The sequence below is a fragment of the Colletotrichum aenigma genome (assembly GCF_013390185.1).
Source record: "Colletotrichum aenigma strain Cg56 chromosome Unknown KSG_Cg56_contig02, whole genome shotgun sequence".
NCBI lineage: Eukaryota > Fungi > Ascomycota > Sordariomycetes > Glomerellales > Glomerellaceae > Colletotrichum > Colletotrichum aenigma.
Window position 1 is genome coordinate 1132315 of NW_023500908.1, and position 18605 is coordinate 1150919.

The following is an 18605-nucleotide window of genomic DNA, read 5'->3' on the forward strand; positions in this document are numbered from 1 at the left end:
GACCTGATCCGGATAACATCTCCACGATGGCCCATGCCTTTTGGTACCTGCTTCGCCAACCATTCGCCTTCGGCGACTGGGTTTGAGGAGGAGCCCCAAACACTTTTGTCTGTTGAGGCGGTCTGTCGCTGCGTCACGTCGCTTTCACTTACACGAGTCGGGCTTCCATACGGACGCGGGCGGTTCCTCAACAAACATCGTCGCCCGCAAAGGCAAACGATTCAGACAAAATGAACCTTGCCTTTGTACGAGTACCAGTCTGCCTGCCCGGGGCCCGAGGCATTTGGTCCTGTTCACCCGACCTCGCATCCGGGCCAAGTCCCGACCGTCCTCCACATCCCATCGGGGCCATCAATCGCGGTAGACATCAACCGCCCATGGATGATGCCTACTTTGCATTATTGCAGTACTCTCACCTCCTCTTCATTGCAGCAAGCGCGTGCCACTTGCCAGGTCAGCCACGCTCCGACATCTGAAAGGAATGCAATTAGCCTTTCCCCAATCGCCTGGCCAGCCGAAGCCTACACAACTGCCAGACGTTAGCTCCCACCGGCGTCATACCGAGGTACAATATATAGCAAGGTACAGATATGGAAAAGGACCAAGCAACCACCGGCGTCATACACTACAACGAGTCGGCTGCTGGTACTCCGATCCAAGAAGTCAATGCCCCCATCCGGATAACCTCCATCGCAACCCACCTGCCGGCTGGAGATCATCCACGGGCAGCTCTAGCCCCGAATTACCGCCTTAAGCCCGATGCCGTCAAACCGTGGACCGTCAACGACTCGGCCTAGCACCAACCACATCCACGTCTACAACCCACCGTCCACGAAGTTTGTGCCCACGAAGCTTGCGGTACAGAGTACAAACTCGGCATTCTCAACGCAAGGCTCCATCTCGCCCTGCCTCTGCCGATCCAGGAGCCATCGGCCCCACGCCGCCCACCAATGTCGTCGCTAAATGATGATTTTTTTTCCTCAAAGCCGTCTCTGACTTTGACTGTTCACATCTGGTCACCCTTGGGATTTGGTGGAGATGTTGAGCTTCACACCAACACGCCCAAGGTTCAAGGTACGGCAACGATCCGTAGTCGCTAACCATATCTACAGGCGCTACCAGGCGTATGGAGCACGCAGTAAAGAGAATGTGCCACTTGCAATTACATCGAAAATCTTGCAGAGAGGTTCCGCCGGCCGGGGATTTTGATGACGACCGCCTCCTGGGCTAGTGGCAGTGCTACCGGGCCCGCAGATTGACTACTTTGATGCCCACTTGGAGGATTCCGCATTTCAACCCCATCGCAGTGGTATCACCACTAAAAAATCAGTCGGTATCATCCGGATTCCGGATGCCCCCAAAAGCTCATAAAGTGGCTCCATACGATATCGCATCCTCGAGGTGTCACGACCATCCAATTTCCCCGAATCATGTCCCACAAGCTCCGTCCTGCTCGGGGTGCCACGCACGGATGACACTTGCCAGGCCTAAACTGCCCAGGGCACGCTGCACAGAGGGAGGGGTTACGCCACTAGCAACCGGGATAACATGCCAGCAGAGAGGGCCAGGCCAGGCCGAGAACCGTTGACAGCAAACGTGCGAACGGGGGAGGCTCCAGTTCCATCCCACGCTACTTGCACTACAGGCTGACGATGGTCAGTTGTCGACGACATCTTCGGCCAGATGTCCGGCATCACTGGAGAAGACATGGCAGCGATTTGCAGTGACCGACCCGTATCCCTACCCGTGAACACATGAGTAGTGGTTGAAGTTACACCGACCAGTTTGTTGCCCACACCTTTTGCAATGGATGGGATTTTCCGGCTGCGAGCACGGCACAGAGTATTACGTCGCAACACTAATACCTCTGGCTCTGGGCTGGATCTGGCAACCCGGTCAGAGGCGCCGTAGCCACGTTGTCTGCCCCCTACAATCAGGCTGCGTACCACCTGACTGCCACTGTTTGCTACGGTACCAAAGGTCCATTTCGGTTCGCGTTCAGGTACCGGAAACCTGAAAGTGAGAAGCGCCCCAGAACCCCAGCCAAAAACATCGACATCGCTGCCGATGGCCCGAAATTTCCTCCGACACGCTCGCCAGGAGTCCCAGGCTTCTCGTTTCTTCCCCGAATATCTGTCAGACTGCCACGCACTTGGCGTAGCATCGAACCCCCTCGCAGCAGCGGCAGTGGCAACGGCATCACTGGAACCCAGAGGGTATCAAACAGCACCTCGACGTGTGCCTGGTTTTGTATGCGGCCTCCTGCCTCCTGCTTCGCCCTCTGCTCCTCCTCCCGCTCCCGATCTGCCATCTTATTTAATGCATCACGGCACAAGTTAGGCGCTCGGCCAGTTAGCCGAGCGCAAGCAAGCCGAGCCGACCAATGGCGTGGGCCTGATTCCCTCAGCGCAGGGCTGGAACATCATCTTGGTTGCGCAAGATTTGATCTCGCAAACCGCGTCTTCCCGCCCTGGAACGCCCCGTGTCCGCTGTCGTGTGTCGAAGGTCAGCGGCCACAGCGCTCATGAAGCCCTGTCCTTGTCGGATTGTTCCCCCCAAGCTTGTACTACACCAAGTCTCCAGACACACTATTGCTCCTGCAGCAGGAGCTCTAGCTGGGCAGACAGTACACAATGCAGCGGCGGACGCAATACCTACTACAGCACAGCACGAGCTCTAAGGGGGCCTAGTTCTGCTGGCCGCCGGCTTCGTCTCCCAGCAGAGCCCAGCCGCACAAGTCGATCCCTTCCCCTTTCTTCCTCATGGCCCTTTGAGACGCTGTTTTCTCGCCTAATAGGGGCTGGCAAATGCATCTATCACGACGCAGCATCCCACTTCCCGATGAATATGCGGCCGACGAGATTCGGAGGCTGCGTGTATGTTCCCACCCAGTACTACGGCACACGAACGGCCAGCCACGGCCATGCTTATCGCCTCCACGTCAAGAACGAGACGCAGAGATGGCTTCCGACCCCTTGGCTAACTCGCTACTTGCAAGCTACTTCTCAACGCGCTAGGCAGCTAGCTGCCAATGGCACACAGGCCAACATCGGTCGAATCCTCCGATATGGAGACGTCCCTTGTAAGGTTCGGAGGGGTTCACACCCTTCTCCAAGCAGGGCACGTCCGCCATGGGGTTGGGACGTTTTCGGCATGGTACGGATACTTGGTTCGGACACCACAGTGGTCGAGGCCTGCTGTAGCGATTCACTGCTCCACTGGTCCGCATCGTTCATTGCATAAAAAGGGTGTTGAGCATCGGAGCAGACATCGGTACTCTATCCATGAAGCAGAAGCAGCCATGCCCATGTTCAGTGACCGACCCGGAGCTAATGCATTGATCAGAACCAGCACGAAATGAACAAGACGCCAGCAATACCAACCTGAGCAACCACTGCGACGCGGGGTTTACCTTTTGATGCGCAGGACGAACAGCAAAAGCTAGCGATCCAAACACCTTAGGGACAGACATCTTATGCTTCTTCCTTCTTGCAAGCCGATCATCTGTAGGATGCAGGAGGTCCAAGGCCGCAGGAATTGAGGCTCCCGCGCTCCGGTTGTCTCCCGGCTTCTACCCGTCCAGCCTGTCTCGCCCCCAGCGCAGGGCACCCAAGGCAGTCTCAGCTGGCGTGCGTCCTGACTAGCTTCCCAAGCCACGGTAGAGGATTGCGTGACTAAAGCGCAGATCAGTGAGCAGTGGCAGATGGTTGCACAACAGGTGCTCACAAACATGGCTGCCAGTCGTACGCAGAAGGGGCCTGTTGCACGACTCGTTCCTGCCGGCACAGCGAGCTTGCTGCAGCAAATGTAACGCGATCCTCGACTCGTACAGTACCTTTAGATCGCCATCGTTTGTTGCCTTTGGGAGCCGTTGCTAGAGACTTTTGCTCGGGTCACGGCGGCTACACAAATCAACCATGAACAAGGTCAACAAGACACGATGATACCAGGGGTTTTGCAATCTGATGGATTATGGAGCCCGAACAGTGCCATGTGGAATGGGGACGGATGGAGATGCTGACGTTGCCGCAAGTCTACATCTGTGCACAAGACCGACGACGGCCGCGCTAGCTCGGGACCGGTTCGATATAACGCTCATTAACGACGCCATTCCGCCCCCGCCCCCTTTGCCAACATCAACCGTTCCTCTGCCGCAGATTAACAGCATGAAGTTATAGGCACGAGTCTGCACGCACAGGAGATTTGGCCTAAAGGAGCTGTGGAGCCGACGCATCGCATCTCATCCCAACCGAATGCCGAATCTGCGTGTTGTATGGATGAGATCGGCTCCGCACGCTCATTGTATTAATAGCTAATTCAACCATGGATAGACGATGCTCCCGCGTTGCTATTCCGTGTGTTTAATGCCCACAGACAACAGCATTGCTTGCCTTTGGCATGCTGACTTTGGTTATCAGAGTTCTCGGGACCCTCGAGACCGTTCCATGGTGCCGCCCACAACCGACCACACCTGCCATGCTGCTGGCGCGATTGGCGTACCTAGAAAAGCTGGCTCGAGCTCAAGGCTTGTCGGCCCTGATGAAACATGACACCCCGGAGGAGTGACTTGCCAGGTTCCATCCGCGAAGCGAATCTACTATTACAGACCAACCCGCTGCCAGTTTATCTGATTCCTTAGACTTCTTAGCGCACAAAAGATTGGGTGATAACCGAGCAGAGTCGAGTTTAGCTGTGGCAGCATCCCGTCACCGGCACGGCCTCTAGTGTCCAAACTGGCACATCCTCCGCCCCCTCCAACTACACCATCTTGGAGCACCGAAACGGACCAAGTACAGCGCGTGTTACAATGCAAGCATCATTGCAGCAGCCCGAGTTGCACAGAGGCCCCGACTCGGTCAATTACGGGACCGCGGAGACGCCATCGACCGTCGCTGGGACTTAAGGTGTCATTCGGTATTTCCACCGGGAGGGAACAGCGTCCTGGGTAGCGTGATCACCATCTACGAGGCAAGGCAGAAGTGGTGTGCAACCCCGCATACAAGACGGCGTCGTTGGTGGTTGTGACTTTATTATCAAACCTCAGCTTGGACTATGGATCTCCCATCAACTGGCAACCTACTTTCCACTTTCCACCAATCCAGGCGGTACTGGATAATGTCATGACTTGATGGCGCCCGCGTGGTCATCGTGTCTTGTGCCGAGGACCGCGGAGCATCGACTCTTCCGTGGTGGCACGCTACGTAACACGGCCGTCGCGGTCTGCGAGGGACACAATAACGGGTGCTGGCGACATCGTATCGCATAGCTTAAATTGAGTGCGCGACCAAGTACGGCGCGATGCCGTGCGACGGAAGCTCCATGTGGCAGCCCACACTTAATTAGAGAGAGAGACTCGACACAACATGCGCAAAACGACCAGCGTGATGGTCCATAGCCTTCTGGATCAACATGATCAACAGGGCAAAGCATACTTGCAGCTCAATTCAGAGGAAGCTGCAGGGGAAGTTGTGAGTTCGCAATTTTTGCCGGAAGCGATACCAACAGACACCCTATCAGTGAGCGCTGGGCATTTAGCTCAACCCGTGTCTCTGTTCGTGTCTCTGGCGAACATCAACTAAGAGTAACCGCACCCGAAGAATGATGCGGAGAGAGTGACTCCATAGCGGCAGTTGGGTATTGCCAACAGGCGGTCTGCAAGCCGTGTGAAACAGGGTGACCAGAGAAGCCCTTGCCGACTTGCATGAAGCTGGGGCAGATGGTCTGTCTGAATGGTTCTCACATTCCTCTCGGTGGGGTTGCATGGGTGCCACCCAGGAGCATCCTCGCCCGCGGGTTGGGTGCAGACACGGCGGGAGGACGTCGGGACGGGTCCAGCACGGAGTACGGGAGCGTCGGTAGGAAGTTTGAATTCCTCGTGGTGACCGAGGCGTGCTGTCGATCTTCAAGAAGAAGGTTTGCAGTCACATCCCAAATCTTTGGATAAGGTATAGAGATGCAAAGTCTGACAAGATGGTGGTTGCTGACTTCAAACGGACAGAATTAGAACACGCACACAAGGCTCGACACGAACGTGGGCAACGGTCATGTTGTTGCGCACAAGCATCAGGTGCGCGCACGGAAACGGCCATGACAAGCTTAAAAGACACACAAGGGATGAAGGGACGAAAGACGGCATAACCCATACTCCCATCAAACACGGTCTTGGGAGCTATTTCTGGCGATAAGCTTTTGGAGGTATGGCTGGCGGAGGCTTCTTTTCGGTTGGAGATCGATGGTTGCGACGGCTCACGTCACAGACACCATGGGATTGCCCGTGCCAGCATGGATGGGGCTGACAATCGACCATGTCAAGGGCCAAGAGACCCTTCGAGGGGGCTCAGACCAGACCAGACAAGGGCACTGTCCGCTGCATTCTTCGGAGCAACAGCCTGAGGAGGCGTGTTCGGCCGTCCATCTGACAAGCTTGGGAATATCATCCAGAAGTTTCAACGATGCGAGAAAAAGCTGGACTGCTTCACTCTGACCAAGCCACCCATCCATCGGGTGTCGTTCCTCGCGTCCCACGACCCGACGGATCTGCCCACCGTACCCTTGTCGTCTGCGGTGTTTTTTTTTTCTTTTCTTTCTTTCTCATCCTACGTCCCTTGCCCCTACGTTCCTTGCCCTGTGAGGCCCACGACTTACCCTGCAGTCAAAACACTGGGATCACTGATCAGCCCTCGCGACGACCAGTTGACGTCCAACCCAGGCCCGGGATGATCCCTACGGCAGGCTTAACCAGTGGTCTTGGGGAGCAGCGGCGCCGACTCCCGCCAGCACGTCAGCCCCCGAGAAAAATAACCGGGGAATCGGCAGGTTCTTGAGACCTCTGCCTTCTGCGACAAGAAAAAGCAATGGGAAAGGTCTGGACTCTGGAGACAAGCCATTTCCGCCCATGGAATTGAATCCTGCATGGGATGATCCGAGAGACAGCCGGTCACTAGTCAACCAGGCACGGTAAGGTGCAGATTAGGATCTTGACAAGTTGGATGGCGGATTGAAGCTGGGTGTGCCTCCTGCCTGCACCTTACAACTGCAAGCTTCCATGAGGACAGCAATGATTCTTGCGGATTTGAGTGACTCGACAAAGACAAAGATCCTGCGACAACGTGCAGAGCCAGGCGAAGATGAATTAGGATTGCAGCCCGAGCTGTCTCGCGGCTTACTCGTCCATCATCTTGACAATGGCCCATCCGGAGAGCAGCCGCCTGTGGAGTGAGTCGCACATACTTCGACGAGGCATTCCCGACCATGCACGTCATTGTCGACATTTTCGATACTCAACTGCTGCCCTCTGCGACATGCCATGTCGGCTCACGGATTCCCGGAAGGCGATGTGATCTGTAAATGTCAGTCAGTAAGACGTGAGATGCTGCCCCGATGCAAGCGGCTGCGACATGACCGTTGCGACAAGCGGGCGATGTGCTTGGTTTTGCGGAGCTTGTTTCGTCGTAGGTCACATTTCATCTCATGTTTCCCATGTCGATGCAACTCTTAGCTCGCTTCACATGGATATTTTCAAACCGTCTTGTCGTTCGACAGCTTCGTTGGTCGTGCGTTTAATGCCGCAGGCCGTCGCGAGCCCGGAAACCTGGTCCACTCGCAAGAGGGAAACGGCTGAACTGCTGGGGATTCTGGCGATGCTCGCCTCCGGATCCGTGGCACGGGAAGCTTACTTGACCAGGGGAACCTTTGTCTTCAGCCTCGTTCTCGCGTTGTACTCAAGCCTGGACAATGCTTCATGTGTTTTGGAAGCTTGTTTCTCCGGCCCGAAATGGGCAGCCTCCTTTCGCCATTGTCGATACCCGTCAAGACCGTTGCAGGACGGATTAGATATCTCCAACTATTAATCCACATTGCGTGTTCAGGCCACAAGGTGATCAGCCATCGCCGGAGAGGGTAAAGCGGCGATGCAAGCGCGTCGACACCTCGGCGAGCGACGCTTCGCTGGCCTCCGTCAAAGAGAGGCGGCGGTCGCCGACCGTTGACTCATCGAGGGGGCGACCGATTGATAACGTAACGATAGCTCGATGGAGACGATGAAAACGCTTCACCAAATCATGATGCAAGGTTTTGAGAAACTTTCAAAGGGCCAAAAAGACCAAAAGAGGCACCAAGCCGTGCGTTAGTCTTCAATACTTCTAGAATTTCGACAGGATCTATTTTGGTCGTGAACGACAAAGGCAGAAACGTCGACACTTGGGCAAACTTTTCGAGGTGAAACATCCCGTTATACACCACACACCACCGCATCAACCTTTTTGGGCGCCGACTTCACAGCAGCAGCAACAGCAGCAGCTTGCAAGCCTCTCAAGCCGACTTACCCATCCATCACCTTTCAGCCTAGGGGGAAAGGCGAGTTTACGCAGAATGTGCAACGACAAGCTCCACGATTTCCTTGTCGATCTACCCAAATGCGAGCACCACATACATATCGAGGGCTCGCTGGGGCCTGAGCTGTTGTTCCGCCTCGCCGAACAGAACAACATCTCCCTGCCCTCTGACAAGGATCCGGCCTTCGCGAGTGTCGAGGCCCTGTACGAGCGGTACCGCAACTTCACGTCCCTTGACGACTTCTTGCACTACTACTTTATCGGATTCTCCGTGCTTCTCACCATCTCAGACTTCGAGAAGCTGGGGTACGCCTACTTTGAAAAGGCAAACTTGCAGGGCGTCCGCCATGCGGAGGTCTTCTTCGACCCCCAGGCGCACACCAGCCGTGGCGTCTCGTACGAGACTGTCGTCGAGGGCCTCGTTCGCGCGCGCCGCCGCGCTGAGGCCGACTTTGGCATGACGATCGAGTACATCGTCTGCTTCCTCAAGCACTGCCCCGTCGAGGACGGCCTGCGCATGTTCCTCGAGGCCAAGGATGCGGGCCACTTCGCGGACGGGACCATCGCCGGCGTGGGCGCGTCGAGCAGCGAGGCGCCGTACCCACCCAAGATGTTTAAGCCGATCTACGACGCCGCCCGGGAGGCGGGGGTCCGGCGCACGGCGCACGCGGGGGAGGAGGGCCCTGCGGCGTTTGTAGTCTCGGCGCTCGACGACCTGGACGTGCAGCGCGTCGACCACGGACGCCGGTCGAACGAGGACGAGGCCCTCATGGCGCGGCTGGCGCAGACCAAGACGCTGCTCAGCCTTTGTCCCATCTCGAACGTCGTGCTGCGCGGCGTGACGGAGATCAAGGAGCTGCCCATCCGGGAGTTCCTGGATAAGGGGGTGCGGTTCAGCATCAACAGCGACGACCCGGCGTATTTTGGCGGGTACATTCTGGAGAACTACTTTGCGGTGCAGGAGGCGTTTAAGCTGACCATGGAGGAGTGGGAGGGCATTGCGGTTGGGTCGGTGGAGGGCAGCTGGTGCTCTGAGGAGAGGAAGACGCAGCTGAAGAAGGAGATTGAGGCGGTTGTTTCTAGACACAAGGCCGTGCTGGCCTTGGAGGAAAGAATGGAAAGCCTCGCGGCGCAAAAGAGAAGTTTGTGATTTGAGTAGTTTTGGGAATGGATTTTGGCGTTCTCCGAGTCTTGGTGGGACAATTTGAATATGACCTGAGGCTTGATTAGAAAGAGGGTGGCCGGCTTGCAATAGAACACATCCAAGGACGGCTTCGTGTTTGGTTCTCCAAGCTTTTAGATGCTCCTTATCATCAATGCCGTCCTTGGTACTGCTGTCGTCGTCGTCGTCCCTGCTATGATTGCCAGTATCCTCCGAGGCTTTGCTACTGTTGTCCTCTCAACGTCGTCATCCTTGCCGTCCTCGACGTTGTCGTCGTTGCTTCGTCAGTATCAGCATCTCAGCAGTTCCAAGCTCCTCAAATATTTCGAGCCTAGAATCAAAGTGCGGGCGTCGTCTCTCATTTTCCTTCGCCCTCGACCTTTCCACCTCGTCAAGTACCTAGTCCGCTCGCATACAGACTTGGTCGCGTGTTTGGAGACGAATACCTCCATGTACACGGCGATGAGGGATGATAGCCTTCCCGCCAGCAGAATCTCAACATATCGTTCGTTTTGAGCTTCGCAGCGGCCGCGGATACAGGCTACTTTAGCTGCGTATTTCTAAGGGTCCAGGTCGTTACCGTTCTTTCTCCCGATTGTTTTTTTGGCCTGTCAGCTACGGCTGGAACCCCGCGCAAGAGCTTTCCTGCGGGTATAAAAGCTGATGGCGCTGGCGATACAAGTCTCAAGGGCCAAACAATAAATACCAGGTAGCTCTTGATGGCTCAAGGAGAACACAGAAGCAAGTGTGGCCAGGGATCCGCAAGGAACTGACCTCCATGACCCGGAAAACGCCTACAAACCTTGACCGGCTTGCGTTCCTGTTGTATGTTGCTTATTCTGCTTCGTATTGTATCAATGCCACTGAGCGTCCTTCGCGCTCTTGTTCCGCGGCCTTTGGTTGCGGGCATCGCTCATGAACCTAGAGGATATGTTATGCTCTAGACCCTGCATTCACCGTCGTCTTCCGATTTGGCCTTGGCTGCAGACCTCGTAAAGATGTCTCAAGGTCCCGTTTTATACCTCGAAGGGACATCACGACACGCAACGCTGTACATATCTCCCGAGACGACACGTGCCAGGGCAGCTCGGCGTTGCCAGAAGGGTTTCCAGAAGGATACTTGGTTATTCTCCCCAGCTTGCGGCACTTTTGTAGGGTGTTTGTTCTCTTTTGTACTGTACTGACACCCCGAGAAGCACCGTACTTATTTCCCTTTCATTGCCCTTGTCCAGTGCTGTCTGGAGGAGTTCTGTTTATGGTACTGATGACACACTCGAATGACTCCATCCAACAGGAGCAATTGCGTGCCTTCAACTGTGGTAATCTCTTCAACGCACGGAGTCTCCTGTGTTCCCAGAGCCAACACGTTATTATGGAATGTTTGTTAACTCTCAACCTTGAGAGCACCTCTCAAGGGCCCATATTATAGCTTGAAGCGACGCGATGCTGCAGATGTCTCTCATCACGCTAAACCATCCCTCCGTCAAGGAAAGCTCACACTAGTTAGAGCAGTGCCATCAGCTTCCTCCTCTATTATCTCTTATGTATCTCTCTTCTTATGTTATATCTGCAGTATATAGCCTAAGTAGGCTTAAAAATATCCTATCTATAGATATTTATAGATACCTAAGTATTTAAGTAAAGTAGTATAAGTAATCTATAGTATAGATTTTGAGTTATAGATCTCCATAAATATAGTTAAAAATATACATAGATAAAGGAAATGTTTATCTCTATAGATAAGTAGTTGTAATAAATTTAATAATAAATTTTATATAATATTTAATTTTAAGGATTAAATATTAAAGAAGTATTATAATTATGTAGGGAATATTTATTTATTTTTATAGCTATTTATAAGCTTATTTACTTTTTATAGACTATATTAATTGAGATATTAGTTTTATTATTAAAGTTAGTAATATAAGCTTTTTAAAGCTTTAGAATTATTTATAGTAATAATACTAGAATTATTAATAGGAGTATATTTAATTTTATAAATATAAATATCTAATAAAAAGGTTAATACAAATAATTATTATAAAATAATAGATAATTTATATTGTATAGCAGTATTATATTAATTATAGCTTATATTTTAAAGTATATAGTAGATTTCCTATATAAGTTTTATACTTTTTTTAATAAAAATAACTTAGTTAAAATATATAATAATAAGATATAATATTAGAAATCTATTAATATAAATTGAAAATAAAATAAAAACATTTACTCTTAAAAATAGAAATAAGAAGTAATTCTATAGATTTTTAGAGAGTTTAGAGAGATTTAGCTATAAAATAACCCTTTGAAGCTGGCTTTATAGTTTAGTATATTTTTTAGATAAAATATTAAAAACAAAGCTTATAGAGTAGAAAATTAGTTCTTTTTTATAGCTATTTAATGTTTTAAAAAATATAATTTAGAAAATATTAAAATTATAATAATTAATTAAAACAATCTAATTTAAAGTTGAAAACTTAGCGTTTAGCTTTTTAAGTAATATTTATAGAATTATAATAATAGTAATAATAAAAAGGGTTTAATTTAGAGGATGTTTAAAGAAACAGATATTAATAAAAAGATACAAATAAAAAGAGGAAATAATGTTTACTTTATTTTATGGTAAATTAAAAATATATTAAAAAGAGAAGAAAACTAAACTTAAAACAGAATAGATTTAAAGATATAAATTAGAAATGTGAACTAAACAATAGCTAATATTAATTTCTTAAAGTAGTTAGATTATTAGTTAATACTACTAATTTAGCTAATATATATTTATGAAAGTAATAAAAATTTGAAAAGACGTTTTTTTTAAAATATAATTATATTTAAATTAAATTAAATCAAATTTATTTAATTTTAAGAGAAAGTAACTTAAAATAATATAAATTCTTTTCTTTTAAAATAATATTTTAGATCTATAAAATTTATATAATAATATTAATCTTATTTTATAGTTATAATATATTATTTTCTAAAGTTATATTAATTATTTATATTAACTTAAAAAGTAAACTAGTTATAAAGTTTTAATACTAGCTAAAACAGAAAAGTTAATAATAACTACTTTATTAATCTAAATACTATAAAATATTAGAAATATATTAAGAAAATAAGTAAAGTTGTAAAAAGATTTATAACTTTTAATTAGTTTTAAACAACTAGATTAAAAAAAAATCTTTTAGTAAAGTTTTAATATACCTAAATATAACATTTAAAAAGTAATAAGCTTTAAGAAATAAAACTATAAAAGCTAAATATTTAGACTAATAAATAGATTTTCAAATTTAAATTCTTATTTTCTAACTTTTTATAATATAAATAAAAACAAATATCTATTTTAAACTTAATCTTTTAAGTTAAACAAGATTACAAAATTATTATAGTTATTAGTTTAAAATAACAATAACTAGTTATTCTATTTAAAAAGATATTTTTAATGTTAAACTTATAAAAGAAGATTAATTTATTAAGATATATATAGATAACTATTTTAATAATAGTAATAAATAAGTTAAACATTAAACTAGTATTATTATTATATTATAAGAAGAATTTAGTAATGTTTTTAAAAGGATTAACTTAATAAGTTTTAAAATATATTAATAAAGACTTTATAATAGTAAACTTAATATAGTAAATAAGAATTTCTAAATATTAAACTTTTAGAGCGATATAGCTTAATATTTTAGAACTCCTATAGATAAAACTTTCAATTTTTTATTAATTTCTAAACTTTATTAGATAGTTATTTTATAACTTAAAATTTACAAAAAGTAACTGAATAATTTTAGCTATATAGGATTTCTTAAGTATAAAAGAAAATTTTCTCTTTTTTATCTTAAGTTATTATTAAAATTTAAATAGTTTAAAAGATATATTAACTTAGTTTAAATAAAAGATTTAGAAGTAAATATAAATCTAATATATTTAAACGTATTTTATAATTAAAATTTAAATTACTAAAGATAATAAAGGTTTAGAATATATCCTATTATATAAGTATTTATTTTAAAGGATTTTATATGAATAATTATAGCTAGAAGTATTAAGTATATTTTAGTATTTGAATTTATAAAATAATATAGAATATTATTAATCTATATTTTAATAATAAGCTTTATAACTAGGTTTTACTTTTTTAATATAAATAAAGGAGTCAATTAGAATTAAAGCTATAGATAATATATATCTATTTTAGGATATTATCTAAAAATATAGAGAATTATTTTATATTATCCTATTCATTTTTAAAATACTACTATTTTAATATATATATCTAAAAATATGAAAAAGTGTTAATCTATTTGTAATAAAATTATTTACAAATTAAAATTTAATATTAATAAAGAGTGAGGGAGTATAAAATATGTATAGATAGAATAAGATATAATTGAATTTCTAGTTACTTATAAATATAATAAAACTTTAAAGATACTAATAAAAAACTATTATAAAGAATTATTATAAAAGTAGATAATAAGATTAATATGAAATTAGCTGAATTTACAGTTTAATTAATATTATATATTTTTATTAAAAATATATTTATAGAAATAAGTAGAAAATAATATTTATTAATAGTCTATTAGATATAATAGTAGTAGGTTATATATAATAGGTTTATTAAAATTTATATCAACTTTAATAATAACTTAAAAGCGCTGAAGAGATTTTGACTTTAACTTCTAATTACTAAAATATTATTTTCTTATAGTGATTTATAATAATCCTTTATATTAATCTATTTATAGATATAATAGCTAATAATCTCTTTAAAATATAGCTTAATAAAGTTATAGAGATTTCCTAATTTATAGAGAAATATAGACTTAAAATAAAAACTATAACGATTAATCTTTAATATAAAACTTAATAGAATTTAATAACCTTAATATATTTATATATTATTAAGCTTAAAGTAGCTATTACTTATAACTTTAAGATTTACTCTATAGATATTAAATTTATAGTTTTCGATAATAAATAGATTTAGCTTATTATAATACTTAATATTATTAAGCTTTTCTTGTTTGCTATTATAGAGGTTAGTTAAAATAACATAGATCTTAATTAGATTTTAAGTATGTTAAAAGTTATTATTTAGTACTTAGATATATATAAAAACGTAGTAACTTAATAACTTTCTATTAAGAATTACTATTAAGTATAGCTATTTTTAGCCAATATTTACGTTATTTATATAAAGCTTAAGAAAATACCTCTGGTTATAGAGGGATAATATTAAGCTTTATAAAACTATTTTATTACTCTCACCTTTATATAAAAAGGAAAATAACTTCTCTAATTTTCGCTTTATTAGCTTAAATTAATATTATAGTTATATTATTTAGAAAAGTATTACTTACTATTTTAAGAATATTTATAAATAATATTATTATATTTAAATATTATAAAATAACTTTTAACTTAATAATTAGTTCTTTTAATCTATTTATAGTTTAGCTTTATAAGCTTTTATAGTTTAAATATCCAAGTAAATTATATATTGTTTTGTATTAATCTCTTTATACTAATTATAAAACTAATATTTATTCTTTATGATTCTATCTAACTTTATTTTAGATTATGAAGGGTTTTAGATATTCTTTCTAAAACATATAAGCTTTTCTCTCTTTTTAAAAGCTATATAATAATATACTAATTAGTGTTTTAAATAAAAGCTATATTAAGTTATACTTTAGGGTTTTGTGCTACTTTAATAAGATATTAATCTTTATAAATATCTACTATATAATATAAGATTTCTTTTATATCTTTTTAACTTGAGTATTACTTAAATATACATTTAGTTATAATTAATATATTTATTATTATTTATATTTTAATTTAAATCTTCGTATAATCTAAAATTACTTAGTTTTTATTATTAAGTAATATTAATCTATATAGTTAAATTTTAGCTAGTTAGAGCTATCTTTACTAAATAACTATAATGTAAGAGATATTATAATTAATCACTAAATGATCTTTTAATATATTTTATAACATATAAAACTTATATTATTTATAGATATAAAAGTGTTTTAGTCTCTTTTTATTATTTAAGAGGATTTAATTACAATTATAAGCTTTAAAGAATTAGAGGATATTATAGATATTAATAATCTTCTTCTCATATAAATAAAAAGATTAACTATTATATTTCTATTATCTCTATTAGCTTTATAATAAAATATCTCTTAATTTAGTTTTCAAGTTTTATTAAACTTATTATTATTATCTATAGGGTTAGTTATATAAAAATTAAGATAAAAATAACCTAGAGATAATAATATTTAAAAGGTTAAAAATAATTAAAACTTACTAAAATAATATTTAAGAAGATCTAATTAGTTTTAATGGAAACAATTTCTATTAATTAATTTTATGATAATTAATTATAGTAATTTTATTTTTATAGTTAGAAATTAGTCATTTATTTTATAAAAAGTTTTAAAAACTAGTTACTACTTTTTAGAAAATCTAATTATTTAAAATTCATTTTTTAATATTTATCTTAATAGTATACTTATAAACCTATTAATATCTATCTAGATATCTATTTTATTTATACTTATAGTATTATATTTATCTAATAGATACTATCTATCCATTTATTACTTATATAATCTATATTACTTATACCCTATAAGTACCTACTTACTTAATAGGTCCCTATTAATACCTATAGTTTCTATAGATATATACCTATATAGTTACTTATAGGGAATTTTAAGTATAAGCCTAAGCTGCAGTTCATATCAGCAGGTCGCACCCGCTAGTAGTAGACTCCATTTACCTCTCTTGTCTGACATCATCCGTTGTAGTATATTCTGCGCAGTGTGCATAATGCAGTCCATTAACTGACTACAAGCTCTGAAAGACCACTCCCTTCCTTTAGCCTAAGGTTATTCTGATGTTCAATTCCAAATCTTTTATCAAAATTGTTTGCAGATGGGTACTGGTGTTGCATTTGCTATGTCTTTCTTTCTTGTGACTGTGCTGATGGAACTTCTTACATACACACAATTTGACTGAGCAGGCCCCATGATGAGGTTCAACGTCTGAACTCAGGCATAAGCTCTTCTATTCAGATGAGACGCGGCCATCCATTCACGCTCGTGGTCTATTGCATTGCATATCTATGTGTACAACGAAGATCTGGAAGGAATTGAATGCGAATTTGCCGCAGTAAAGTGTCAATGTCGGGGGACTGTGAGTTCGGCTTTCAACACGGTATTGTCTTCCTACACGCCTAATTCTAGGGTATTTAAACGGTATTCTTCATATGACAGGGCGCGAGAGGATCCGTGTAATTGATAACAAAGTGGAAACGGCATTGGAATAACTTGCTGGAACAAAGTGTTCTTGAGTTTCTCGAACACATTCGCGGTTTACCGCTTTCATTTTCGGTTCTTGTTCTTGTCCAGGCTGTAAGTTTACTTTGTTCCCTTAAGTAGGCGCACAGGTCGGATTGGTCTCAACACACGGAGGATTCTGACTATCTGTGTCCACGAGGAGCGACAAAACAGTATGTCCCAGAACAAGAAGCGAAACTGAATCATAGAAAGCGAGTCCAAGCTCAAGATACACCAGTGACACCGAGAAGCTGCCCCTTAGTCGACGATTACTGAGGCGTCTCCAGAGGTTGTTGTACGATGTAGGAAGGCTTTTGAGAACGTTCATGTTCAGGCAGGCCCCCTCGGTATCGAAGCAGCGAATACGTCGTAAATGAAAAGGATGAAAAATCAATAGCGAGGAAGAGGACCACACCAGTCTTTCGTTATCCCAGCGTCGCAGCAAACCGCAAGTGAGATATGGATACTTACCCTCATAGTCAATCACAGTTCAACATCCGTGACAATATGGGAACGCGACGCAAGGGTGATTTAAACTATAGGACTTATAACATGGCATTAATGATCGCTTTCAATCTCGAACGGCACCCACGAGAAATCACTTGCTTCATAGACCGTGGTGTTCCATCCATATTGTATGACTGTAGTCTGTACGCATGTGCACATCACTCCTACGAGAGTAGTAAAGCATTTCGGCAGACCTAGCATCGTTGTAAGGGCGCCGAGTTCAGCACATGGGCAGAATACTCTGGAGGCGGGGATGACAACCACTTTCAAGAGATTCTTTCTTCCCTTCTAACTTTTCTTCCGCAGTTTGCCGCCTGGAGGCGCACTTTCTTAACTGCCGTATGACTCTCACGGGGAAATATTCGAGGGCTAGGATAGCAGAGAAACCTCTATAGCTACTTATAGGGGTATATGAAGAGAGCGTGAATCGCCTTAATTATAGGGAGTAAGTATCTCCCTCTTTACGCTATTATAACTTATTACTCCTTTAATATTAAGATATTATTACTATACTACGTTAACACTATTTATCGCCGCTTTAAAAGTAGTGCAATAGGGCAAAGGAGAAAACTTATTGCTTATGCTAGGCACTCTACTTAGAGTAGAGAAAACCCCCTATAAATACCTAAACACTTATATATCGATTTTCTAGATAACTATAAGAGATATGAAAGTAAATATATAATATAAACCTAACTAACTTATATTTTATTTATATTTTCTACTTTTTGTACACCTTAAGTTATGTAATCTTTTAAGAGAAAATAGGCTACTAAAAAGAAGTTTAGTAACGCTATTTTTATAATATTCTACTCTATTTTAGCTTTAAATAACTAAAGAAGTATAATAAATATTAAAAAAGAAGATAAAAAATAAAGCTAACTAAAGCCAAAAAAGTCTAAAAATACCTATTTTTAATTAATTTTTAAAGCATGAAGATTAATAAATATTTATTATAGGTTAAAGTAAAAAATCTTAAAGCTTTTTTAAGGAATTAGTTACTAAAGTTATTTGGAGGGTTAGAAAAATATATAAAAATAAATGTATTTTTTATTTATCTATTTAGTTTTCTTTTTTATAAATTAACTAAGTTTCTATTTACTTATAGAAGCTATTTCCTCTTATAATAACGCTTGACGCCTATAAAAACGCTATTTAGCTCTTTAGTTTTAGGTTAAAATTATTAAAAAATTTCAAAAGCTCTACTCTCTTCTATATATCCGTTAAGTTTTTATA

The 18605-nt window shown here is 42.0% G+C and overlaps 1 protein-coding gene across 1 annotated transcript; it reads left to right on the forward strand.

Moving 5' to 3' along the window:
• Positions 1-8370: 8370 nt before the first annotated feature.
• Positions 8371-9483, forward strand: aah1 (Adenine deaminase; the record flags this gene model as incomplete). Its single annotated transcript, XM_037317592.1, has 1 exon — positions 8371-9483. One exon carries the CDS (start codon positions 8371-8373, stop codon positions 9481-9483), a length of 1113 nt encoding a protein of 370 aa, XP_037182604.1.
• Positions 9484-18605: the final 9122 nt, after the last annotated feature.